This window comes from Urocitellus parryii, chromosome 7, assembly GCF_045843805.1.
Source record: "Urocitellus parryii isolate mUroPar1 chromosome 7, mUroPar1.hap1, whole genome shotgun sequence".
NCBI classification, from domain to species: Eukaryota; Metazoa; Chordata; class Mammalia; order Rodentia; family Sciuridae; genus Urocitellus; species Urocitellus parryii.
The window spans coordinates 143,591,381-143,618,450 of NC_135537.1; the positions used below are offsets into that span (position 1 = coordinate 143,591,381).

Below are 27,070 nucleotides of genomic sequence, written 5' to 3' on the forward strand. Positions count from 1 at the left end.
CTGGATCCACATGAACCTTCCCCTTTGGTTTCTGTATCCTCTGGATTCCCCTGGAATCCAGGACTTTTCCTAGTATTCAGCATGACTGTTGTCCTGAATTAAACCATTTCTGGTGGACAGGGTCTGGGTCTTATTTATCTCTTACTCCTAAAGCTCTATCACTAGTACTTAGTAGAAACTCAATAAATGTTCAGGAGTTTAACTGAGACTGCTAAAGTTCCTTGCACCTGAGGGAATGGCAGGATTAGATATGTTAATGAGAGATGTCCCTGGGATGGAGAAGAGACAGAATTCAAGGAGCAGCTGGAGTCAATACTTCAGGGTTTCTGGGTATCTTAGCAGAGTAGCCAACTCCTCTGTGTGTCCTCTCCTGCAAGTTCCCCTGGAACCAGGCTTCCTGGCTCACTTCTCCAGGACCCAAAGATCTGAGTGTAACAGAGTCAGCACCCAAGTCATGCAAATGACAGCATGGAGTGAGAGAGGCAGGGACACTGACCTCAGGGTCCCCAGTAGATGCTTATCCTTCTGGGCTTCTTTCCACAAAGAAGCCAGCTCCTCTTCTGTCCCCTGAAGGCTGTTTTCAAAATCACACTCCATGCAGACAGTTTTATTTACAAGGAAATCTTGGCAGGATCTTGACTTGTTAGTAGAGTAGAGATTGGGGGAGGGTGGTGAGAAACAAAAATAGTTGAAATGATCACACTTTCTGAAACTGAGATGAAAATTGGTGTCTGTAGCAAACTCACCTAATTAGAAAGGAGTTCATTTCCTTCTCTGTGTTTCAAGGGGAGCAGTCATTGCTAGATGAGCTGGTCACAGGTGGGATCCTGGGACTGGGGCTATGGGTTTGCCTTACGAAGATGAGAGCATTAATTGCAACTTGCAGAGCCTCGGTTTCCGAGATGAAGGCAGAGGGGCAAAGGCCAGTGAGTGAGTGGGTAGTTGGAAGAGGCTTGGAAGGGCACAAACTTGGTGCAGGCTCTATTCTACTGGGAGATATCATCAGGAAAGAGCCCTTGAGTCTTCCAGGGAGAGCTGGGCACCTGTTCCAGCTGGCCACTGCCACCAGTTACAGACAGAGCCTCTGCTTAGCCTTTGTTTCCCATAGGGAAACAGCCCCAGGTCCTCCCCACTTAAAAGATCTTTTACTCTTGCTAACTTCATTCCTGCTTTTTAGTGTATTTTCTTCCTTCCCTGGACTCAATGTGGTTAAACGAAGTCTGGGCAGAGTCCTATAGTTCTGAGTGTAGGGAGCTCAAGGTTTAGGGTTTGAAGTCTCAGGGCCTCTCTTATCTGACAACTCCCATGCATAGGCGTCCCCGGACCTCCCAGCATCTGGGACCCTCATGAACAGAGGTAGTTGAGGGGGCATCCAGTTATCACAGCATCCCTCCCCCAATTCATTCCTCGTTAACCCTCACCTTGCCAACTTAGTGTAAATCTCGCTTCTACCTCCGTCACATATCTGTTGCCTCCAAATTATCATTAACCAGGTGAGGGAGATGAACCCCGGCTCCAAGAGAAGGCTGCTGTTCACGGGCCAGGGGAGAGCGCAGTCCCCATCCCCACCCTGGGCCATGCAGCCACTTCCCCGCCAACACCGCTGCAGCTCTCCCTCCTCCCGGGGCCGCACAGCTCTGACCGCCACGGCCCGGGCGGTGGCGTCCGGGCTCGGCTGGGGGGCGGGGGCCGCGAGCCCCGAGCGCCGCGCCGCCCCGCCCCCGCCCGCGCGCCGCCCCCGAGGAGTCCGCGGGGAGGAGGAGACTCCGGCGCAGAGCGGGGGCCGCGCAGAGCGGGAAGGGAGTGCGGGGAGCTGCGGGGCCGGGGCTGGCCCAAGGGCGCCCTCGCCTCGGAGCCGGGCGCAGGGCCGTGGCAGAGGCGGAGGCCGGCGGGGTGGCGAGCGCGGAGAAGTTTGGTGGCTGGGGGCCGGGCGTCCCAGGGTCGCCGGTAAGCGGCGGCGGCGGCGGCGGCTTGGGGCCAGGGCCATGGGGGCGGGCGCGGGCTGCGGGGCTGGCGCGGAGGCGGCGCTGCGCTCTCTGAGCCCCGGGAGCAGCGCGGCGAGCGCGGCGCAAAGTTAGCCCGGCGCCCCGGGACGAGCGCTGCAACCGCCGGCCGCCCCTGGACCCCACCTCGGCCATGGGCGAGCATCCTAGCCCCGGCCCCGCAGTGGCCGCCTGCGCCGAGGCGGAGCGCATCGAGGAGCTGGAACCTGAAGCCAATGAGAGGCTGCCCGCGGCGCCGGAGGATGTAAGTACCCCCTCCTCCGCCCAGGCAAACTTTCTGGGGGGCGCCAGGGAGAGTACAGTCTCCGTCTCACCCCCGCGGGGCAACTTGGAGGTCTCAAGGTGATATAGGAGCTCCCCGATTGGCCGGGTCCCCAAGAACCGGAGTGGGCGGAGGGAACGGTCTCCCCTAGGTGCACACGCGCGCCACCCCAGCCCCTGCTCGGGCTCCAGCGGGTTTCTTGCGGGACACAGCCCTGGCCGCTGCGCCAGGGACCTGCCGGCCGCAGGAGCCCCCTCCCCGCGGCTGGTGCAGTGCCCGGGACACGGCGTTTTCCTGCAGAGGCGGCCGCGTCACAGCAGTGACTCCCCCTCCCCTCTCTTTCGCGACCTGCGGACTCTGAGCCCTGGGAAGAACGGGCGCCGCAGAATCCCCCGTCTCCGGCAACGCACACAGGTCTGGCGAGCCTCTTCTCCCTGATTAGCTCCCTCCCGGACACCTGCCTTGTCGCAACACTGTTTGAAATTCAAACTGCCCCCTGTCCCTAAACCCTGCCAGAGCAGGGAAAGAAGGAGTGCTGAAAGCGGTTTTGCTCCTAGAAGGGAGCTCAAGAGTCTGAGATCACATCGGAGCTAGGGACGGTCCCCTGGGCGAGACCAGGGAGGGGCTACCCCAAAGATCTTCCCTGCCATCTGCTGCTCGGGTCTCCATCACGCCGACCGCAGATCCAGCGCTGGGAAGCCCTGGGAACTGGAGTTGCTTAAGCTTCTGCCTCCCGGGGTTAACCTACCAATAGGGATGAAAAATTGGGCAGATACCCTGCTCAGCCCCATCCCTCCCTCAGGGCTGAACGATGGAAGTGAAACCAGGCCCCCAACCTACAAAACCAAAACCAGAAAATCTGAATGGGGCGGGGAGTTTAACAGGTCTCAGGCTTCTGTGGTTAAATCTATCACTTCCTTTGGGCGCCAAACCCGTGGTAGAATCTCATGTACCCACAGTTTAAGACTGAACCTTGGAAGAGAATGGGTGAGTTTCAGCACATTGGGAAGCCGCCCTCCCCCCCAACCCAAAATTCTGCAGGCAAAATGTTAATGTTTATGCAGGAGTCCCTTCTCCTTAGCAGGGCTCTTGGCCCCAGCAGGGACTGAGGGAATTGCACCTGGGCATGCATTCAGAGGCGTGGGAGGAGATGTGGACGTAAACTTTAGGCAGCAGAAGTTGTCAGAGGCCCTTGATCAGAAATGTATGCCTTTATTTGGTAATTTTTGAGAATCATCCTTGTTCTACTCATATCTCCACCTGACTGTCCCATACCTGAGACACCCACCTTGCTGCCCCCATCCCCACCTGCTACTGTGACTTCCCTCTATTTGTTCATTTGGGAACAGTTAAGCAGGTTTTCCCCGGGTTCTTGTGGCCAGTCCCTGAGCCTAATTATGACTCCTGGGCAGTAGCTGGGAGGCTAGGTCAGAAACATCAGGAGGCTACAGAGACCTTGGTGATAAGTGTGTCTTTCTTTCTTTCTCTCTCTTCCTCCTCTCCTGCATGGCCTCCCTCTCTGACAGCACTGGAAAGTCCTGTTTGATCAGGTATGTGAGCAGTTAAATACGCCCCCCCTTCCTTCCAGCCCTCTCTGAAATCAGTCTCCTGTCTCCCTGCTTTGCGTGGGCTTCCCTAGCTCTGTGCTTCTGAGGTGGTGACGTCGGGTGGAGGTGTGGCCTAGTGCATCTGGGGCTGGGCAACACTGCTCTCCAGGTATCAGGAGGAAACCACCGGCTCTCTTAAGAGAATCCCTCCCTCCCTTCCTCCCAATTCCCACTGCACCAGAGCTGGATTCATACCATGTAGAAACCGGATTGCTTCTACAATACAACATGTATTGAATGCCTGGGAAGTTTTCTGTAGTCAAGGGACTTGCAGTAGGAGGCTGGGGAGGTGGGGGAAGGGCTAGAGTTAACCATCAGGCTTTCTTTCCACTTCCATCATCAAAGGTCCATGGACACCATGAAGTCAGATCTCTGCCATCCTTGGGGAGTGCCTTACCATATGAGCTCTTTTGAAGGCGAATTTTATTTCTTTAATTCTGCAGTAATGATGAGGGAGTACTGGAGGTTACAAATGGAAATTAGTTTGTTATCATTTGCAATGCCTAGAGTCTAGATGCCAGGAATGGAGTGGGGAGTGCCTAGTATTGGCTTTGGAGCCCAGAAATGGACATTTGACCTTCAACAAGGAAGTGGTTCTTTTCTTTGTTTGGTACTCAGGTGCTGTTGTGCATTTGCTTTTCCCTCTTGGTCTGTAGGAGAGAGATGTCCTAGTGATTGGGGGTAGAGAGCGCTGCGGTCTGGGGATGAGATGACAGTGTCATAGATGTTCAGTTACACAACTTGAAGAGATGGGTCTGTTTGGGCCAGAGGAGATATGCTGGGTTAGAGGAGGGAGATAAGGCTGAAACAACAGCTTGAACCAGACCTTTATTGTGGGGGAGGGGAAGCGTTTCAAAGTTCTTAAGCAGGGTTGTTTCAGGATCCAGGCAGTGTTTGGAAAGATCCTGTGTGGTAGTGGGAGCAGGAATGAGAAGCTGGTCAGGGACCTGCTGCCAAGAACAGACTCACTTGTGTTAGCTTTCCAATGCTGCAATAAATACCTGAGATGGTCAACTTATAAAGAGGAAAGGCTTAAATTGCTTCATAGTTTTGGAGGTTCCTGTTGATGATTGGTTGACCCCACTGCTTTTGGGCCTAGAGCAGCACATTCTGGTGAAGCAAAAGCCCCTCACTTCATAGCCAAAGAGTAAAGGGAGGGGGGTCCTTTGAGGACATACCCCCAATGACCTGAAGACCTCCCACTAGGCCTGACCTCCTAATAGCTCCAAGCTGGGGACCAAGCCCTTAATATATGGACTTTTGGGAGACATTTATCCAAGTAATAGTACAACTTGGAAGACAACAATGAGCATGGACAGAGAGAGAGACCTGCATAGCTGAGGAGGGTCCACATTACCTGAGATTCAGAAGCTAGGAGGAAAGAGAAAATGGGGGATGGGGGAGGAGGGTTGGCAAAAATGACAACTTTGGTATAATTTGAAGAGCCAGCTAAACGCAGATGCCCAAGTGGGACTGAAGCCATGGAATTTCCAGGTGAAGGACTTGGTGAGCCTGGGCTGAGGATTTGGGGTTATCGGTTACATTACCCATAAGGCCCTGCTGCAGTTGGAGGTGCATCCCCCAGCTGCTGTCCTTACACGATAGAGCATCTCTCCCTGGGCTCCTGAGTGCCACCCACTCTCCCTTTGGTTCCTAAGGGTATAGCAGCTGCTGGCCTGGCACCCCAAGCCCAAGGCAGGAGGGAGCCCACTGCTGCCACTGCTATGGCTACCACCAAGCTGCCAGCCCTTCACACCTCCTGCCAGATTTAGAATCAGAACCTAGAACAAAGTGTATCATGTTTTTTTTTTTTTTCCTCTGCGTCTTCCACATTTTTTGATTAATTTCCTTTGCCAGTTCCTATGGGTGTGTGTGTACATTTAAAAACAAACCATTTGGATGAATGGAGGAGAATTTTTAGTGGGAAGCATTTGGGACTCCAGGGAGCAGAGAGGAATGTGTACCCAATATTTCATTTTCAGGAGGGAGGTCCTGAATATCACCAAGAACATCCCCCTGCTTCTGGAGAAGCCCACCTAGAAATCATTTCTGGACAGACAAAGTTAATTCTAGGAAAGAAACTACGAAAACTTTGGACAGTTTTTTCTCGTAATAAGTTCCGCATGATGCCTACTCTCCATCCCTCCTGAGGCATCAGAAGCCTATTTCTTCCTTCCTGTTGGTGCATTGTGTTTAAGGAGAGCGGCTCCTGAGCATGACTTTGACCTCTGGCAGATGTCCAGTTCCTCTGCATTCATTGCCCCTGTGCTATTAGCTATCTTTTGACTGTTCCCCTGACAGGGCTCAACAAGAAGCAGGGATGAAGCCTTTCCAGTGGATACTTGGTCTCAGATTGTTCAGAAAGCTGTTAGAGTTTCTCCTTCCTGCCTCTGGGACACTGGTGCACCTGGCACACTTGGGGAAGAGTGTGGGGGTTGCAGGCAGCTTCCCCATTATTTCCTACCAAGTGGACAGTCTTGGAAGATCAAATTGTGGTGAATGGGACATGCCACCTGTCATGAGTCCCTGCCTCCAGAATTCACTTTCTAGAAATCAGTGGCAGGGGAGGTCAGTATAGTCAGGCACACCCTTCCTCCCCTTCTTGGATCAATGGGACACCAGTGGTCACCCAGTTTCAAACTGGGGTCTGTTGGGCTCTGTCTCAGAAATGGAATTGAACCAATTCCTCCAAGCTGTGTGCTTCTTCAGCATGTGGAAGCTCCTTGACGCAGCATGAAGCTAACGGGACCCCACGATGTTGGCCTTGTGGTGGGTCCCATGGGGGTCTCCCTTCAACCAAATGTTCAGGATGCCTTTTGTGGGTATTGGAGGTGAAAAAAGTAGGTGACCCCTGTCCTTGGGTCCCTGTTGTTCTGGCGTTAATCTGGTCTGCTCAATCCATGCCATCCCTTGACAGCCCCCTTCTCCTTCCCCGTGGGCTGCAGAAGTCACCCCAAGCAGGAAACCTGAGGGTTACAGTTCAACTCCCAGATGTTCCATGTTTTCGTTTTCTACTCAGATTTTTCCTTGAGGGAAATATCTTTTCTTTTCTTTGGGATCTTGATGGTTTTCCTAAATATTTAAATAGATTTTTAACGTTACCATAAATATGAATCTGTTAGTTGTGATAGTACACTATCATTGTAGAAAAAAATCTTATTTTTTTACTGTTGAATCAGTGAGGCTTCTCTTCCACCCTTCCTTCCATTGCTTCAGACCCAAGACAGTTTGCATCCAAGAAACCCTTTCTTGGGGGCTGGAGTTGTGGCTCAGCGGTAGAGGGTTTGTTTAAGCACATGCGAGGTCCTGGGTTCGATCCTCAGCACCACATAAAAATAAATAAATAAGGGCTGGGGAGGTGGCTCAAGCTGTAGCGCGCTTGCCTGGCTTGCGCGGGGCGCTGGATTCGATCCTCAGCACCACATAAAAATAAAATAAAGATGTTGTATCCACAGAAAACTAAAAATAAATAAATAAATAAATATTAAAGACTCTCTCTGAAATAAATAAATAGATAGATAGATAGATAGATAAATAAATAAAGATATTGTGTCCATACAACTAAAAAGTAAATGTTAAAAAAGAAAAAAGAAACCCTTTCTTTACCTATTGTTTGAAATGTAGTGTTATTTGGCAAATTTTATATGTGGTTGGATTCATTTCTGATTTCTGATCTATGCCACTGATATTTATAATTTTGCACAGATAATATGCCCTTTAGTTATTGCTTTATATTTGTTCCCAAAAAGCTCCTTTTTTTCAGATTATGTTCTCAGTCCCTTCCTGAATCCTAGAGTAGTTTGATCTAAGGTCAAATATTTGATCCAAGGTCAAAGAGTAGGTCAGTAGCAAATGTGGGACTGGAGCCCAGTTAACCCATACAAGGTTTCCTGGGTTGAAAGAGCCATTTGCAGGTTCATCCTTAAAAAAAATGCCTCCAAGATCTTTGAATGTTTTATGAGAAAAGGGGTTTGGAGCAGAGTTCTGTTAAGTCAACAAGGCACAATGGCACAATTTGAGTTCAGAAGAGCAAAAGGGAGTAGAAAGAATTGGTCATCACTTGATTTTGTCTCCTCTTTCTCTGGGAACATGCATTTCCCAGACCCCCATAAATATAAAGAAACCCCAATTTTGTCAGTCTCTCCGATGGGAAGTAGACAAGTATGACTATCTCACCAAACTTCTAAACAAATGCTACAAACACAGCATGGGGCAGCTTAGATGGGCTTCATGGGGCTGAATCTCATATTTGGAGATGGCCAGACCTGAGTTTAAGTCTTACTGGCTTGTCACTGAGGACAATCATATTAACTCTCTGTGCCTCTATTTTTTTTCTATATAAAATGGGGACAATGATCCTTAACTCCAGGATGACTGGAGAATTAAGTGAAAGTGGAATCGCTTTTTGCATTATCTGATTCCTAGTGGACATTTGACAGATGGGTCTTGACTAGGAATCAAAATTTGCTGGGAGGAAACACAAGGACCACTTTTGAGATCTGGGTTCCTTGAGAGAGCCACTTCTAAGCCCAGAGGATTTTTCTCCTTTCTTTCTCCTAGTGTCTCCTCTGCCCAGCCCCACTCCTCCTAGCCTGGGGGTCTTCCCCTCGCCTGACCCAATGCCCATCTCATTTGTAGTCCTCCTGCAAGCTGGCTTAAGGGGTTCTGGGAACTGAGAAGAGGTTCAGATGAGACTGCTGAGTGGATTAGTGAGGAGCACAGAGAAAACACTGCCCCAGAGACAGCAGCATTGGCCATGGCTCCCGGAACACACGATTAACCATCAGAACAGTTCCCAGAGGGGGACAAAGCCTGGGATTTAACTGGAGCCTCCCTTTGCACTCTGTACCCCCAACCCCTTACCAAGTAGCCTCTGGGACTCTTGTGGCTGTGGACTCACCTCCACCACAAAGCCAGATTCCCTGCCCTGCCCCTGCTTCAGTGACCCCATCAATCAGCTGGAGTTAACCTTTTTATCCCTGACCACTCACAAAAAAATGCATTTGATGGCAGCTGAGCAGCAGAGACAAGGGATCCCAGATCACACACTGCCTGCCTGCCTGTCTGCCTGTCACCCATGCACATGTAAGTTTGCACAAATGGCAGGTCAAATTACATCCCTGCATGTGCTCTCTTGGGTTAGAACATCTAGTCCAGGAGCAAGTCCTAACTATGGGCCTACCACATCCATGTGCCCCTGCATGCCTCTCCCCACCACCCCTGCCACCATGTGGACCACAGGTTCTTAGAAGGTCAGTGGAAGCATCTTGTCCAGTCTGCTTGTTTTGCAAATGAGGAAAGAGAGGTCAGTGGCCCTGTGAGGTCACTTTCTATAATAATGCCATAGCGTCTGTGTTCTTGCCACCAGGCCCTGCAGACTCCCATTTGCTTGCATGCCCTGGGTGGTGACTAAGGCAGGTAGGGGACACATGTCTAGGCCAAATCCTCATTCTCCCATTAGCTGTGTGACAATGGGCAAGCCAGGCAACCTCTCCAAGCCTCAGATTTCTCATCTGTAAACTGCCTAGAATAATACTTGCCTCTCGGCATTGTGAGGACAGGGTGGTGTGTGTAGTACCTGGCATAGTGGGCAGTGAGCACCTGATAAATACAGTTGTATGTTATTAGAATTTAAAGAAATGAACACTGTTTTCAAAATAAGCTCTGACTTTGGTCTTTTTGTTTGTTAGTTGTCAATGGTCCGTTATTTAATTAGTCTGTTTATATGTGGCACTGGGAATTGAACTCAGCGCCTTACACATGCTAGGCAAGTGTTCTCCCACTGAGCCACAACCCCAACCCCTGACTTCGGTCTTGAATCAGTGTCTGGATAGCCAGTCCGAGTTCCTTTCTCCCCATCAAGTTGCCTTTTTTAGGGTAGAAACTGGGAAACCACACTCTTCAATGAACTTTCCAGAAAGAAAGATGAGAAGGTTTTGGACAAAGGGTACCTGGGAAGTGCTGATGCCCAAGTGCTCCTCTCTGGTCACCTGGCTTGTCTGCCTGACTGGTAGAGGAGAAGAGGCAGATGTCTGGCCACCTAGTGGGCTGGACCAGCCTCCTCTCTGCCTGGCATTTCCATCTGGCAATTCCGGCTGGACTTTTGTTCGTGACTGGTGGTGACATTGGGCCCAGGGCGCTGTCCTGTTAAAGGGAAATGAATCCAGTGAATCTTGAGCCATGAACAGCTAGAGGTAGCCCTCAGCCTCTTTCCCTGGGTGGGTTTTTTTTTTTTTTTGCTTATTTGTTTTTAAACAAAGTACAGGTCTCTCTGGGTAAAGTTTCTTCTGAGAGAGCAAACACCGAGTGTCTACTGTCTGCACATGTCTGTCATCTCATTTTGACTTAGCAGCCCCAAGAGAAGTGTTGTCCTGTCTTTACAGAGAAGGAAACTAAGGCCTGTAGGGATGGGTCCTACCCAAAGGCACAGAACAAATGAGAAGCCTCTGTAGCAGGTGTGTGTGTTTGTCCCCAAGTCCTCTGAGAGGCTTCTGAAATGTGGTAGAAGGGCTGTAGGAAGTGAAGGGGCAGTTTGGTGCCCCTTTATCCTGCCTATCTTCTCCTGGTCTGCTTCCTGCTCCCCTCCTTCTGCCGGATCTCTCAATCTCAGTTCTGAGTTACTTCAGTGGCTTCCAGGAGAAGCAGCAGAGGATAAGAACTTGAGCTAAAGGGGAGACATGGGGCAGATGACAGACCCCCTCTCTGCTCCCACCCACTCCTGCTGCTCCCTGTCTGCTGCTCCTTCCAGACTCCTGGCTTTATGGTCTTGACGTAGTTTCAGTCCCCAGGTGACCCTGACAGACTGGGCCAGATGAGTCAGCCTGGGCACTATGCCTGCTCCTGGTACCCAAGGGGCCTGCCTCTGAGTCACAGCCCCCAACGCCCCCTCAGAGCCTGTGACATAGCAAAGGCAGGGGATCCAGGACTGTCTGCCTGAGAGGCCCTGGGGGTGGCGCTGAGCAGGGAGGAGCAGGGGCTTCTGAGGTATATTCTGGGGGGAGGGAGGGCTGGGACCTGGTAGAAAGTCTCACCCCCCATCCCCCACTGTCCACCCCATCCCAGCTCCTTGCATTCCAGGGAAAATCTGGGATCTCCTCTTCTGCTCACTGTCCAGGTGCCGGGAGAACTAGGTGGTTTTCTAGACAAGCTGACTGTCCAGCCACTCAGCCTCCATTCAAGCCAGGACGCCCCCTTCTCTGCTGAGGGAATAGTGTCTGGCACCTTAATGACCCTGCCAGCCCCAATCCCTAGGATTCAGCTCTGTGACCTACAAATGCTCAGGAGCCTGGCTTGGGGCTTTCAGGAGAAGTCTCTTGTGAGTCCTGAGCTGTCCCCAGAGTGACAGCTAAAAGAACAGAAATAATACAACTGGGAATCCTGGAATCACTGCAGCTTCTCCAGCTGGCGAGGGGATGGTCTGGCCAAACCCCAGGGGAGCAGGGAGCACCAGGCCCCTACTGCCTCCATCTGGGGAGGCTGGAAAACATGAGGGTCAGAACCTGGTTTTAGGAGCAGTTCCCTTCCCCTCCCATGGAGGCTCAAGGTCTCTGGAAATCCCTGCCTCACCCTCTTGGAGCTAGCTAGAGGTGCCCACGGTCCTCACTTGGAATGCTGTGATCATTCAGGTTGGTTATCTCCACGTCTCCAAGATCTCAGTTTCCTTATCCGTTAAATGGGACTAGTTACACTTAATCTGGGGTTGGTGGGAGAATAAAAACAACAGAAGAATTGTGAAAGTGAGTATTTTGAAGAGTCAGGGGAAAGAGGTCAAGGGAAGGGCACACAGTGGTTTTCTCTATGGGGCAAATTAGCATCCACATTTGCAAGGAAGGAAAACTGAAAGAGAGAGCGCCTTCTCCCGTCACCTCACCTCCTGACCTCGGCAGCTGCAGCCAGGACCTAATTTATGGGGTTGTAAATATCCATGAATGCACCAGAGTTCCCTGGTGGGCTCTGGCTGTTGGGTGGGGACAGCTCTGCTGAGCCATAAACCCTTGAGCAGCCTCGTTAATTCTGCTCTGCTCAGAAGCTTTGTAATGATGCAAGGAGCCAGCAGGTGAGCCGAGGTCCCCCCAAACCATGGGGAGGGCAGCTGCCTGCGCCTCACCCCAGTTCCAGTGCGCCTGTGCTGTGGTCGTTTCCCAGGATGCACTCTGCCTTGGTGGATAGCAAGGAGATGAAGGAGATGGGGATGGGAACCTGTCTCAGATCCCAGGTTCTACCTCCCAGATCCCTGAGGTCTTCATGGGGTAGCAGCTGGTTTGTGGGTCCCAGGGGCTGCCTTTGGGATCTTCGTGAGTGCTCACAGCTCTCAGTGAGGTCCTGGGCCCCTACAGAAGTGGGAAAGAGAGGGTCTTCCTAGGAGAGAGACTTCAAGTGCTGGCAGCAGGAACCATAAATGTACTTGTCCTAGAAATGCATTTTGTGCAAGTCACACATACATAATAGATACGAAATAGATGGGTTCCCCTCTTCTTTGTCTTACGCTCTGTTGGTGCCGAGGAAATGCCGGAAGCCTTGGCCAGGCTTGCTAGCCTGCAGCCGGGAGGGGGAAGCGGAGCTGCTGTCCTGGGTGCTGAGCAGGCAATCCCAGCTCCAGCGGAGTTGGTTCCCTGAGCGCTTAGCTCAGCGGCCCCATTAGGCCAGTCACTGATTTCTCAGGCTCTCCTGAGACCCGGTGTCCCCAGTCAACCCTCTGGCTGGGCCTGCATCCCACAGACTTCTAGCTTTGCTGGAGTCCTCCAGCAAAGTGTCAGCTGCCTTGAGAGCCTGTGCCATTCATGAGGTGGAGGGGAAGGGTTGGTTTTTACCACCCGCAAGGGTGCTGCATTACCCGAAAGGGAAACATGACTCTACTGTGGACACATGCGTTTTTCCTAGAGAGAATTCCACGCAGTGTCCCTGTGAAAAAACACTGTGATCTAAGGTCAAAGTCGGTTGGGAAATGCCAGCTGAACAGAATCAGTCAGGTTTCTCCACTTTTCCTTGTAGAGCCCTCCTCACTATATAGCCTTCTGCCCGTCATTTCCCTCTAAGAGGGTTTCCCAAACTGTAGGACCACAGAATCCTTGTCTCGTGTACTGTCTTGGACCTGGAGTTCCACAAAACACATACTGGTGGGAAAATCCCGCAGCAGGGACTCTGTTTCATAAAGCTGATGCAGAAAAACAAGGGAAAGTCGGGGGTGGGGATGGGGGGCAGCAAACCCAATGGAGGAACCTCAGATCATGTCCATCTTGACTGCTGATGAAACTCTCTTTGAGTAGTTTCTTTCACTCCCTTGGCTCCCTGCACCTGTTTTCCTGTGACTCTTTCCCCGTCCTCCCATAGAATGAACAGTACCTGGCCCACAGTTGATCCTTGGTAAATAGGTGTTAGATGAACACGTGAGAGGATGGAACTAGAGTCTTTCAAACTCTTTTTAGTTCCTAAATCCTACTAATAGAAGAGAGAGCAGGCTTTGAGCCCTTCTGCCTGTTTATCTGCATCAGTTACCATCTGTGCAAACTTCAGCAACTCAGCACTTGGTGCCTTCATCCTCCCTCCCACCCCAAACAATTTATCAGCCTAGTTGGGGCACTTTGAACATGAAGGGGACACTTTGAACATGAAGGGGACACTTTTTTTTTTTTGTAATGCTGGGGATTAAACCCAGGGCCTTGTGCATGCAAGGCAAGCACTCTACCAACTGAGCAACATCCCCAGCCCCAGACACTGTTAATAATCATGCTGAGAGAATAGGTATAAACCATGTCAGTCCCAGGTAAATCGGGATGGATAGTGGCCTAAGGTTTCAGTGAGGTAGCTCAGGTACCTGATACGGAGCAAACATTCCAAATATTTTAGTTCTTACTGTGTTGTCCTTTGGGTGGGTAGTAGGTAGAAGGCCAGTATATACACAGGCTCAAGGCAGAGCTGCTTGGCCTAAGGAAGGCTGGTGGCTGCTCAGCAGTCCCCCTCCGTGCTGCCTGTGTGCATCAGAAGCCTCACAGCCTCTAAGAACTTTGCAGTACAGTTTGAAAATCACCAAGGTTCCTTCCAGGTCTTTGGACTAAGATTTATAAGTCCCTAACCTGTTGTCCCTCTCTCCAGTATCACTAGGACCCTCTGACAGCACAGACCTAAATGATCCCACCCACCATGTAGAGCCACCTCATCCTGGTCCCAAACCTGCCCTTGGCCCCTTGACTGTGCTAGGATTCAGAATGGATCTGTACAGTGTGGGCTGTGACTCTTTCCCCGCCCTCCATCACTGATGGTGTGCATCTCACATGCACGGGGATGGATGTGGACCCTTCAATTCCTCGAGAAGGGAGAGCGCCTGCCACTTGATTGATGGAGACACTGAGGCAGTGTGGCAGAATGAACTGCCCAAAACGGCACAGCAGCTGGGGTGGGGTCTTCTTCCGGGAACTCTCCTCCCACCCCTGGTCCCAAAGAGGGGAAGTAAACCCAGATGGCAGCAATACAGAGAAAACTGGGGTAGACCATTGTCCAGCCTAGGTGGGCTAAGTACCCCAGGAAGGGGCTCAGGGAGATGACAGAGGGGTGTGTGTGTGTGTGTGGCTGGCCTCAGTCTGGGGAGAGCTATTGACCTAGGGGATTAGGGGCCAGAGGGCTTGGCACTGGTGGGATTAAAAATCCTGTGGAAGGGAAGGTCTTTTCAAGGTGGGTGGGGGGCGTGGGAGGGCCAGCTTCTCGCCTCCTTCCTTTCTCCTCCTTTCTCTTCCTTTCTTCCTTTCTCCTCCCTTTGCCTCTCCCCTCCTCCATTCCAGTTGAATGTGGACTTGCCCCCTCACCCATCTCAGTCCCTATTCCGGAGGCCCCCGTGCCATTCACAGCCCATGTTCCTCCAGCTGCCCAGACCACCCCACCCCACCAGGCTGCCTTGAGCCCACCCAGCCCCAGCCTCATCCCCAGAGCGCCCCACGGCCAACGCGGGTGAATCCGGGGCACAGGGTACTCGAGGGAGGGGGCGCCTCAGGAGCCCCGGCACATTATTAGGAGGAAATTACATTTACAGGGCTAGTTTCCAGAAAGCTCAGAACCATGCTGCTAGTATGATCTCCCCCACTTTAGAGGCCTGAAGGAGGCCAGCGGCTGTGCCCAGAGAGGGTCTGCTGCACCTCCTGGCAGAGAGGTGTCCCCTTGTTTGAATGAGGCAGGTGAAGCTGGTGTCACAGCCCCCGGACCCTGGCAAGCTGGGCCCTGTTTGCTTCAGCCCAGTCACAGATGGGGCAGCCGAGGCACCAGCTGTTTACCCTGAGTTATACCAACCCTCACTAGTGGCCGAGACAAGAATAGGATTTTGTCATGTCCCTTGCTGCCCCTCAGCAGGGGCACAGGCTCCTTTAGAAGCTCCCTGCTTCCTTCTGGGGTGCTGGACCTACCTCTCTCCTGCCTTCTGGGCATGTGCTCTCCCCCGGTTCACTCTCTTTCTCTCTTTGTCATCTTCTCTCTGTCTCTGACCCCATGTCCCCTGCCCGTCTCTGCCCTTGCCCTCATCTGCCCAGGTGTTGGATGTGGTTGAAAGATGTCCTGTGTGCATCCGGGGAGCTCAGGAGCTGGCCCCATCCCTGCCTCTCCCTCCCCCTCAGTCAGCGTCTGGAGTCCCTGAGGCTTCAGTATCAGGGTAGCAGTGACCCCCCATTGTCTGGCCTGTCTGGCCCTGGCATGAAAGGTGGAGTTTTGGCAGAGAACGGAGGCTCGGCCTGATTCCAGCTCATTCTCCGCAGCGTGGAGCCTGTAATGTGCTTGGGGCAGGGTGGGCAGGCCTGGGTGGGGGCTGGGGGGTGGAGGAGCTACAGGGCAGCCCCTGTCACTAGGACAACAGCAGGGAGCCCTGGAGGGGGAGGCTGAGGAGGAGAGCAGGTGGCTCTTTGTCTGGTGCTGATCCCAGCCCCCTACCCCAGAGCCCTCCCAGGCCTTCCAGGAGGCCCCTGGGAGGGGATTGGTGTCCCTGCTCCCAGAAGACGCAAAACCATTGGGCTTCCTCCCCGGCTGCGGGCCAGAGAAGCTTCACACCGTGTGGCAGACCACTGCGCCCTACAGTGTCCACTGGAGGTCTCCCAGGACCTGGACCCCATCCCTGCTACCCATCTGCCCTCCCAACACTGAGGTCCATGTGGGACCAAGTGGGGCAGGCGAGTGCTTTCCCATGATAAGTGGAATTAGCACAGGTGGCTTCTGGGGATGGAAGGGGTTGCTGGCACCCATTGCCATGGTCCTTCTCTAGGGTCACTTTCTGCCTCTGAGCGATAAGGAGGCCAGAACTGTTGCTGTCTGGGGGCTCTTCTCTGCTTTAAATATCTCTGTTTAAGGTAGGAGTGTGAGAATTCTGGAGCCCCCGCCTTTTACAAGGTTCCTGACCGTGGCTCCTGACCACTGCTCTGGATTGTCTAGAAATATGGCACAGGGGCTGGGGACGGCTCAAGCGGTAGCGCACTCGCCTGGCATGCGTGCGGCCCGGGTTCGATCCTCAGCACCACATACAGACAAAGATGTTGTGTCTGCAGAGAACTAAAAAATAAATATTAACAAAAAAAATTTCTCTCTCTCTTTCCCTCTCTCTCCATCTCTCTTTAAAAATAAATAAATAATAAATAATAGAGATACGGCACAAAGAATCTGCTTCCCCAAAGTCACTTTCTTTCACCTCATCCAGAGACATGGGAAATGTGGCTCTGGCCTTCTTAGGTTCCCTTGTCCTGTACTCACATATGTCCCCAATGTCTGTTGCCTTTTATCATTTTTATTTTTATTTTGTAGTATTGGGGATTGCCTACCAGGGTCTTGTGAATGGTAGGCAAGCTCCCCACCACTGAGCTACAGCTCAGCCCCTCTAATGCCTTTTGTGTGTGTGTGTGTGTGTGTGTGTGTGTGTGTGTGCACACGCGCTGGGGATAGAACCCTGGGCCTTGTGCATGTGAGGCAAGCACTCTACCAACTGAGCTATAGCCCCAGCGCCCCCTCCACTGCCTTTTAAAGCCTAAGCAACCCACAGCAGCATCTTCAGGGATGCCCCCGAGAGGCCTGTGGAGAAGCCCTCTGCAAACAGGAACACCCTCGGCACCCAGGAGAGATGAGAGACACGGAGTGGTGTGGAGTGTCATTTCCTAGCAGGGAGCGTGTGGGGATTGGCATCCAGTGGGCTGTGTGGGGAAGGAAGGGCAGACAGGTTAAGGGCTTCTCCGGGACAGATGAATACCATCCTGCTTTTTCTAAATGAATCCACGAGAGGTGTTTCCTGGAAAATTAGCGCCTGTCTGTTCCTTTGAACATCCCCCGCCTATTCATCCGGCAAATCTTGATTGAGTGCCCGAAGCACAGGCTCCGTGTGCTAAGTACCTGGGACAAGTCGTGATGCCAGCCTTCAGGGGATTCGCAGGCCGGCTAGGAGGTGAAGGTGGTCAGAGAGCAGTGTGAGCCGGAGCGAGGCCCAGAGCCTGTCCAGAGTGAAGGGGAGCAGCCAGGACGGGCCGGGCCGTGTCCCAGGAGAGCCTTCCAGAGAACAGGATACGGGAGTAGTTGGGAAGAGAGTCTGGGCCTCCCAGGGAGATGAGGGAGGGCAGGAATCTTAGATGGAGGGACCCAGGTGTGCAAAGCAGCAGAGGATAAAAGAGATTGATGTAAAACACACAGAAACTCCAAGGCAAAAACTACAGAGCCCAGCGCCTCTGGAGCGGGGGTGGTGCCAGTCCTGCGGGTGTGGGTGTGTGAGTGGGTCCTGGGACGGGCTGGTGGCAAGGTGGGGAAGGGCTTGCCAGGCTGGGCTTCCTGTGCTCCCCCACCCTGCGCCTGTCCCCAGGAAGGTCTTCCCTGGGACACCTCCTCCCACCCCTCCTCCCTGCCCCAGGCCCAGCAGTTCCTTCTCTTCTCAACTCAAAGCCTTTCATTCCTGCTTTCACCACCGTCTGCTGAGCAGGGGGGCGGGGGGGGCAGTTTCCTTGTCCTTCGAGAGGGTTGGATTGTTGGATTGGGTGATCCTGAAGGGGGCCGTAGGGACATCCCGGACACCACCTGGGCCTCCACTGGCAGAGGGCCGGTGACAGGAGCCTGTGAGTGGTTGTGGGAATCTGGGTCCCCACGTGAGTCCCCGGAGGGGGTGGTGTCCTGCTGAGCCCTCTGCTGTATGCTTCTCCCCCAGTTTGACCCCGGGAACACAGGCTACATCAGCACGGGCAAGTTCCGGAGCCTTCTCGAGAGCCACAGCTCCAAGCTGGACCCGCACAAAAGGGAGGTACTCCTGGCCCTTGCCGACAGCCATGCGGACGGGCAGATCTGCTACCAGGATTTTGTCAACCTGGTGAGTGCTCTGGGGCCCTCACCACTGGGCAGGGCCTGTTTGGGGATTGTGACTTAGATACATGAAAGAGATTCAGACAAGGGAATCTGTTGACTCACAGTATTTTTAAAAAGCCCAGGCTTCAGCAAACAAAAGGGTACCATTAGGGACCAGGTAGATAGGCCTCTGGCTTTGGGTTCTGGTTTCTGCAGTAGCAGCTCCTCCTCAAAGCAGCTCCTGTCCGTTCCAGAACCTCCCATTGTGACAGCGAAGTAGCTGCAGCTGTTCCAGCCCTTTACATAACCCCCAGGCCATACCTTACAGTCTCTTCTTGTGGTAGCTCATGCACAAGTCCTGGGTTTCCTCCCTTCCACTGACCTAGATTGGGTCAGTAGAATGTATCGATTGACTCAAACCATTCAGTGTCTGTCCCTAGAGCTAGGAGTGGGGTCACTTCCGCCAAAATGAAGTCTAGGAGTTGGGTGGTTATTGCTGGCAGGAGAAGAAGCTAAGGAGTAGATGCTGAGGAGGTCAGGCCAGACCTCCCTGGAAGGTAGCAGCTGAGCAACTTGGACCGGCCGGCAGATGCCAAGGGGAAAGAGATGGACGTCTCATACGTCCAGCCCTATGGTCGGGCATCTTGAACAGAGACTTCCTCCTTACTGAGGGTAAATGCTGTGCTATTTGGGGGTCACTGTGGTGGGTTGGAATGGGGGTCAGTGGGGTCAAGCAGGCAGCCTTTTGCCCACCACTGGGTGAACGGGACCTCAGGAGAAGCAGCGTGAACTCGTGAGATGAGTACAAGACTAGTCTTTGGTTTCCCAGCTGGTGAAATGGAGGTGATCCACCTCCCTTCACGTCACCTGTGGAGGGGGCAGGGGTGGGGTGACTCCCGTTGAAGTTCCCCAGGCTCCTGGAGCTCCAAGGTATCATGTGGGGCACCCGTACCCCACACCTGCCATCACACCACGGAGACCTCTGTGATGTGGGTGCCCAGGGGTTGCTCTCACAGCCTCCTGGCCGAGTGGCTAGCCCGTGGCCCTGGGGCCAGTGCTTTTAACAGCTGCCACAGGGAGCTGCACAGAGGCCTTGTAGGCAGAGAGGAATCTCCTGCTGTTCGGAGAAACCCAGGGAGCAGACCTCCTAGAAAGCCTGGGGTAGAACTGAGCTGGAACCGGGAATGTGGGGATACTCGGGACTTATGGGGTGGACAACAGAGGTGAGTCCTGTGACTTGGAGCCCAGCATTGTCACCAAAGACTGTGCCATGGGATTGAGCCTGCACAGCCCCAGTGTCAGCATGTGTAGTGCCACAAGATACCTCCCCAGTTCCACAGGAGTACCTCCCTTTTGTGGAGGCTAAGGCAGGAGGATCACCATCTTCGAGGACAGCCCAGCAACTTAGTAAGGCCCTGTCTCAAAATAATGATAATACATAAAAAGGGCTGGGGATGTGATAACTGCTACAAGAGTGGTAAAGCGCCCCTGGGATCAACCCCCAGTAACAACAACAACAAAAAAGACAACTGCCCAGTTTCAGGGCAGAGTGAGGGCTTGCGGAGCCAGAGAGAAGCTTCTCCATCCCAGAGGCCTCTCTGTGAGCTCACAGCAAGTAACTGGCTGCCGTTAAGATTTCTGTGTTGAAGTTCTGAGCTGGAGCAGCCCACCATATCCTGGAGTCATGTGGGTGGTGCTGCCCTAGAGACTGGGCAGCAGGGACTCACCGGGGGGACCCTCTGGGGAGGGCAAAGAACTTGTATCCTGGAGGGAGGCAGATGTGGGCCCTGGTTCTCACTCCACCTTTGCTGCTCACTGGGAAAGATTCCCTGAGTCTCTGTTTTCCCATTTATACAATAAACCCAAAGATTTAGGGTTATTGCAAGGATCAAGTATGATAAAGGACTACATTTGGAAGTTTTTGTCTTATCTTAATACTCTTCCTCCACGTAGACTGCTTTGTACCTTTTGTGAGCCTCTACCAGTCCCAACCTAAGCAGAATGAATCAACCTTATCCAGAGCCCCAATAGCGAGTTTCCCAGGCCTCTCATGATGGGTCACATTGCATACAGCTGAGCCGACAGGAGTGTCGTGGAGGGGTGTGCAGGCTGTGGACTACACAGGATGCCTGCCTGAGGAATGAATGGGGGACTGAAATCTTGGCCTGAACTTTCCTAAGGCCTAGAGGAAGAGGCTTCTTTCATTGGCATGAAAGCTCCATCTAGGCTACTCTGCCCCTGGAGTCAGGCAGGTCTGGATTTGAATCCTGACTCTGATGTACTATGGATCAGTTAAATTTCTCACCCTAAGCTTCAGTCCCCATTTTCATGATGTGGCCATGCTAACATGCACCCAGTAACTAAGAGCACCCCGTCTTCTGCTGCCATTCACCCTTCCCTCCCTTGTAAACTCCGGGAGGCCTGAGACTCTGGTAACCACTGTGCCCAGCACAGCTTTAGACGTGAGGAGGACACATCTACGTGCTGAGTGCCTAAGGATCCCGCTTCTCCTGGGCTTGTCCTGAGCCTGCTCCCTCCTCCTGGCCATCCCTGGGCCATCAGCTGCCAGTGTGTGTGTGTGTGTGTGTGTGTGTGTGTACACGCACATGCTGTGCATGCCTGCATACCTGGAACTCCCAAGCCTCCGAGAAGCAGTCCATCCCAGCTTGGTAGGCATGGAGGGGACAGGAATTGGACTAGCTGGAGGGTTCAGCTGTCGTGGCCTGCTGCAGACCGGAGGCTGGAAGCCAGACACTGGAGGCGAGAGACAGAGGGCTCAGGAGTGAGAAGGGGGCTCTGCAGAGGAGACTCCCACCACCTGGCCTGGTCTGAACCCAGATCCTCCCAGCTGTCCTCCTCTGACAAAGGCTCTGATCCCTGTGCCTTGCTCCGGCCTGGTTCTCCTAACCAGCCCTGCCCAGCTCCTTCCTTCAGGCCTAGCCCGATGTCCGCTGCTGGCCCGTGGCCCCAGGAATACATTGCTAATCCCCTCACTAGGTGGGTTCTGGGGCTGGAAGAGCTGTGTCCGTAGGGCTTCTCCCCATGGGAAGGGTCTAGTGTGTGTCCCTGGAGCGGAGGGGGAGGCTGCAGAGGCTTCTGGAGGCTGGAAGCCCGCAAGGCCACCTCTGGTCTCTGCGAGTCAGGATGACCTCTGCGCGAGGCAGCCAGAACTCTATGGGGGATGTGTCTGGGCCGCTGAGGGTAGGGCCTGGCCTCTGTCTGGGCTCCACCCCCACCCTGGGCTCCGTGGGCACTGCAGATAGCAGATAGGGCTGCTTGTCCCTCCCCTTTCCGCTGTGTCTGAGGACTCTGCTTCCTACTTATTCTTTTTTTCTCAGCGGATGTCACCTTCGCAGGGAAGCCCAGGCTGACCACCTTGGGACAAGTTGGGCTCCCTCTTGTGTGCTCTCATCGCAGCTGTCTTGCTGGTGACTTCTTTGTCCTGAGCACCATTGTACCCACCCCTTTGCCCCTGGGTCTGGCAGTGCTCCTGGCACTTAGTAATTGCTCAGCAAATTGTGATAGATGGATGATGAAGGAGTGAATGGAAAGAAGGTAAAAGTGAAATCAGATACAGGCTCTGGATTTGAACTTGGTGCATTCCTGAAACAATCTGTGCCTTAGTTTTCTATCTGGTAGAGCAGGAGTGTTCCTAGTCCTCATCTCACAGTTGTATCAAATGGGCCAAAAGATGTAAAGTGCTTAGAATAGCCCTCAAACATAATCAGAGGCCAGTGAGTGTTGCTTCATATTCGATCGAACCCAGTGCCTCATGCATGCTAGGCAAGCGCTCTACCACTGAGCCACAACCGCAGCCCCCTAATCAATCCTTTTTTTTTTTGTACCAGGAATTGAACCCAGGGGCGCTGCTTAACCACTGAGCCACATCCCCAGCTCTTTTTTTTATTTTCTTTTAAGACAAATTTCGCTAAGTTGCTTAGGGCCTTGCTAAGTTGCTGAGGCTGGCTTTGAACTTGTGATCTCCTGCCTCAGCCTCCTGAGTTGCATGGATTACAGGAATGTGCCCGACTCTAATAGACTCTTATAAAAAGAAAATGAGGGCTGGGGATGTGGCTCAAGCCATAGTGCACTCGCCTGGCATGCGTGTGGCCAGGGTTAGATCCTCAGCACCACATACCAACAAAGATGTTGTATCCGCCAAATACTAAAAACTAAATATTGAAATTTCTCTCAAAAAAAAAAAAAAGAAAAGAAAATGAAATGTGGTGTTGGGCCCGGTTTAAGTACATGGTTACAGGGACACCATTGGGGGGGGGGGTGTTCCCAGAGGCCCCAGCTCTGACCCTCTCCCTACCCTGTTTCCTGCACAGATGGGCAACAAGCGTTCCAACAGCTTCCGCCAGGCCATTTTGCAGGGCAACCGCAGGCTCAGCAGCAAGGCCCTGCTGGACGAGAAGGGGCTGAGCCTCTCACAGCGGCTGATCCGCCACGTGGCCTATGAGACCCTACCCCGGGAGATTGACCGCAAGTGGTACTACGACAGCTACACCTGCTGCCCCCCACCCTGGTTCATGATCACAGTCACACTGCTGGAGGCAAGGACAAGGGTGGGGAAGGGGCTGCCCAGCCTTGGGAGAACAGGGGAGGGGGGATGAGAGGAGAGGAGCCAAGAGGATTCAGAGATCATGAAGGGGAGGAGGCACACCCCTCCAGCGAAGGATGAAGGTGGACTGCAAAGATGTTCCAATTATCACTTCAAGCCATTTAAAAAAGTTTGATTGTCGTTGTACCTTATTTAATTTATTTATTTATATTCGGTGCTGAGAATTGAACCCTGTGCCCTCCCACATGCCAGGCAGGCTCTCTACCACTGAACCACAACCGCAGCCCTTCAAATAATTTTTGCTGTAGCCAAGTCCCCAGATGGCCACCCCTCCCAAAACAACGGGCAACAGAAACCGTGCAATTAGTTCATTGATTTGGTACATGGTTGCAGGGACACCAGTGTGGGGGTTCCCCCTGAGGCCCCTGAGTCAGCCAGGCAAACTCAGTCAAGTCCATTTATTTTAGTTCCTCCCCCGATGGGCAAGGTGGACCAGTCATTGGCTCCCCTGGGACTCCATGACCCACCTGTAAAGCCGGAGTAACCACGCCCGCCCGCCTGCCCGTAGGAAGGATGCCTCTTTCAAGTGAAAGAAGGGCTGGGGTGTTTTCTGAACACAAAAGCATCACACAAATACCTCTAGGAAGGAGTATTTGTGAACAAGTAAACGTGGGCTAAACATATTTTTAAAGAACATTCTCCCCTAAGAGAATCAGCCATACCTATTATTATGCAAAAAAAAAAAAAAAATCTCCTGCTTAGGCAAAAGAGTTGGGAGATACTTTGTGCACCATGGAGCTCAGCTCTCATGGCTGTTCAACCCTGGCACTACTAAGCCCCCCCCACCCACCCACCCACCTCCAGTTCCTGATGAGTGCTTGACTTCCCTTTGGCATTGCATGATCTCACGCTGTTCCTTTTCCGAAGCCTTGGGCCCGGTCATCACCTTGCAGAGTTCCTGCCTCATCAGATGGCAGGATGGTTCAGCTCTGTGGCATCTTTCTTCTTCATCTTTTTGGTCAATCAGTCTGCTCTGTGGTTTAGAGCTCCTGTTTGTTGTTACGGCTTCCTCCAAGTACATATTGAAATTGCAAGTTTTTTTTTTTTTTTCCCCTGAGATATTCTTGGACTCGTTCTTCCAGCGCTGACTGTATTGGTCTATTTATTAACTGCTATTTGAGGACCAATAATAATGAGATGCCTTGGAAGCTGTATTTGCTGCCAGGCCACCCGCATGGTGTGAGGTGGACGGAAGCTTCTCAGAGAGCCCCAAGGAACACAGCTGCCAGCGCCTAAGCCATGCCCAGGCTGAGCCCAGCAGGTCTTAACCTGACACTAATTATAGCTTCCTTCTCTGAGTGTGTGCCAGGCACGAGGCTGGTTCTTTGTGTGCTTTATTACTTTTATTTTGGGTACTGGGGATTGAACCCAGGGGTGCTTTACCACTGAGCTATATCCCCAGACCTTTTTATTTTTTAGTTTAAAACAGGGTCTTGCTCAGTTGCCTAGGGCTTTATTAAATTGCTGAGGCTGACCTCAAACTTGGTGATCCTCCTGCCTCAGCTTCCTCAATCACTGGGATTACCAGTGCTTTATCACTTTTAAACTTCATGACCATGCTGGAAATCTAGGTACCATTTCCAGATAAGGAAACTGAGGACCAGAGAATTCAAATAATTTGCCCAAGTTGGTCCAGAGGGGTTAAATGTATCCAAATTGATTCAAATTTCCGGAAACCTCAGCGTGAACTTGAACTGCTATTCAGAAGAAACGGGAAAATGCTCAAACAGCTGAAATAAACTATCTCAGAGCCCTTCATGGGAAAGCCCAAGCCTTTTATTTTACATACAGTTCTAGTAACCTGATTCTCTAATTCCATAACAGGTAGAAAATAGAACACAGAGGGGGGTGGTGTGCTACTACACAGGGGCCCAATGCTAGCGAGCAGTAAAAAGTTAACAGCTGGCAATCTGGCAGTGAGAGAAACAACAGAAGAGAAGGAAATTGAAAACCAGACCTGAGCCAGTGTGGTGTGCATGCCTGTCATCCCAGTGCCTCAGGAGGCTGAGGCAGGAGGATTTCGTGTTCAAAGTGAGCCTCAGCAACTTAGTGAGGACTTAGGCAACTCAGACCCTGTCTCAAAATAAAAAATTAAAAAAAGGGCTAGGGATGTGGTTCAGTGGTTAATCCCCACTGGGTTCAATCCTCAGTACCAAATAAATAAGTCAAGCTAGGTGCGGTGGTGCAAGCCTGTAATCCTAGTGTCTCAGGAGACTGAGGCAGGAGGAGGATCACAAGTTCAAAGCCAGCCTCAGCAAAAGCAAGCTGTTAGGCAACTCAGTGAGACCCTGTCTCTAAATAAAATACAAAATAGGGCTGGGGATGTGGCTCAGTGGTTGAGTGCCCTTGAGTTCAAACCCTAGTACCTTCCCCTACAATAAATAAAATAAATAAATAAATATTTAAAGAATAAAAAGCAGACTCAAGTCTTAAAGGATTTGGGACCATTTAGTATAGAAGTGAAAACACCATCTCCTTTGATGGCTGAGGAAGAGGTCACTGTCTCAGTCCATATCAGAACCTGAAACATCCCTAAATGGTATTCATATGATCTAAGAACACAGGGACACAAATGGTACATTTTAAAAAGAGTTTCAGAAAAAAAAATAAGTCAAAATAAATATCCTTTTAGGGCCTAAATAGGTACACTTTTGTCAAGTGCAGAATCAACTCACATAGACAGTTGGTGAAGATGTGGAGAGACTAGAACCCTTGTGCGCTGTTGGTAGCAGTATAAAATAGTGCAGCCGCTATGGAAAATACTCTGGCATTTATTTGAAAAATTAAACACAATGCAGCAATTCTACTTCTGAGTGTATACCAAATGAATCGAAAGCAGGGACAAGAAGAGGTATTTGTAGACCCATGTCCATAGAGCAGTCTGCACAACAGCCCAAATGTGGAGGCCTCCCAGGCATCCATGGATAGATGAAGGGATGAACAGAATGTGGTAGATCCATACAATGGAGTATTATTTAGCCTTTAAGAGGAAGGACATGCTCAGTCAAATAAGCCAGTCCCAGAAGAAGAAGGACTTGTGATTCCATATATATATGAGACAGTTAGGGAAGTCATGCTCATGGACACAGAAAGAGGAATGGTAGTTGTCCAAGGTTGGAGTGAGGGGAATGGGGAATTGGTGTTCAGTGGGTGTAGAGTTTCAGGTTTGCAAGATGAAAGGAGTTCTGTGGATGGATGGTGGTGACAGTAGCACATGTAAATCTACCAAACTGAGCACTGAAAAACTGGTTAAGATGGTAAATAGATGGTAGATTATACGCGGATTTCACCATAATGTTTGTTTGTTTGTTTGTTTGTTTTGTGTGTGTGTGTGTGTGGTACTGGGCAAGCACTCTACCACTGAGCTGCATCCCCAGTCCCTACAATACTACATGGAATGGGTGAGTGAACGATTATTAGAATTACAGTTAAAATCCTCCAAACCTGCCTGTGTAGGAATTGTGGCAAAGACACCATGTGACTATGTTGGGAGCATTGAACACAAAATGATCAACCAGAAGTAGGTTGAGGCCTGGTTGGCCATTGAGCGAGGTGATAGCTGTGAGGTGTCTTTCCTTCTCTGAGGAAGGAACCCCTGGCGTGGTTCCCAGTGTCCATCAGCACACGGATGGGTCCTGGGCAGCTCCAGTCCTAGTGACAGGTCCTTTCTATTCTGTGCTTCATCCAGGTTGCCTTCTTCATCTACAATGGAGTTTCGCTGAATCAGTTTGTGCTGCAGGTGACCCATCCTCGTTACCTGAAGAACTCCCTGGTTTACCACCCCCGGCTCCGAGCACAGGCTTGGCGCTACCTGACGTACATCTTCATGCATGCAGGGTGAGCTCCTGTCTTCCTTGTACGGTGAAGAGTCCCTAAAGGGAAATAATGGTCCAAACACTGGGGTTGAAAATTGTACACACACACACACACACACACACACACACACATAATTTGGCAGTACTGGGGATCAAACCCAGGACTTTGAACAGGCTAGGCAAGTGCTCTACCACTGAGCTACATCCCCTGAGACCCTGAAATTGATTTTTTAGTTTATTTTTATCCACTTGGATACAGGATTTGAGATGACTGCTTGAAGCTTATCTAATGCCAAAATGCACAGGTCAGTTACTGAGAGTGTGTGGGAAAAGGAAAACAGGGGAACACGAAAAAGCCAGAGGAGAGATGAGCGCAGACTCGCACAGCACACGAGTCTGTGTGTTTGCTAGAGGTAGGTTGAAAGTTTGTTCTGGGCTCCTGGTAGCCAAGGCAAAGAGGGACATGGGATCAGCTGCCC

The 27,070-nt window shown here is 51.8% G+C and overlaps 1 protein-coding gene across 3 annotated transcripts in view; it reads left to right on the forward strand.

Moving 5' to 3' along the window:
• Nucleotides 1-2,136: 2,136 nt before the first annotated feature.
• Rhbdl3 (rhomboid like 3) overlaps nt 2,137-27,070 on the forward strand; it is a 46,055-nt gene continuing 21,121 nt past the window's right edge. The window contains exons 1-5 of one of the 3 annotated variants that reach the window (XM_026388985.2): nt 2,137-2,247; nt 3,792-3,815; nt 18,019-18,177; nt 22,484-22,708; nt 26,465-26,613. In XM_026388985.2, the coding sequence (XP_026244770.1) occupies nt 2,137-2,247; nt 3,792-3,815; nt 18,019-18,177; nt 22,484-22,708; nt 26,465-26,613 (668 nt within the window). Of the gene's footprint in view, nt 2,248-3,791; nt 3,816-18,018; nt 18,178-22,483; nt 22,709-26,464; nt 26,614-27,070 lie in introns of those variants that run through there. The other 2 variants (XM_026388986.2, XM_077800945.1) reach the window with 2 other exon arrangements.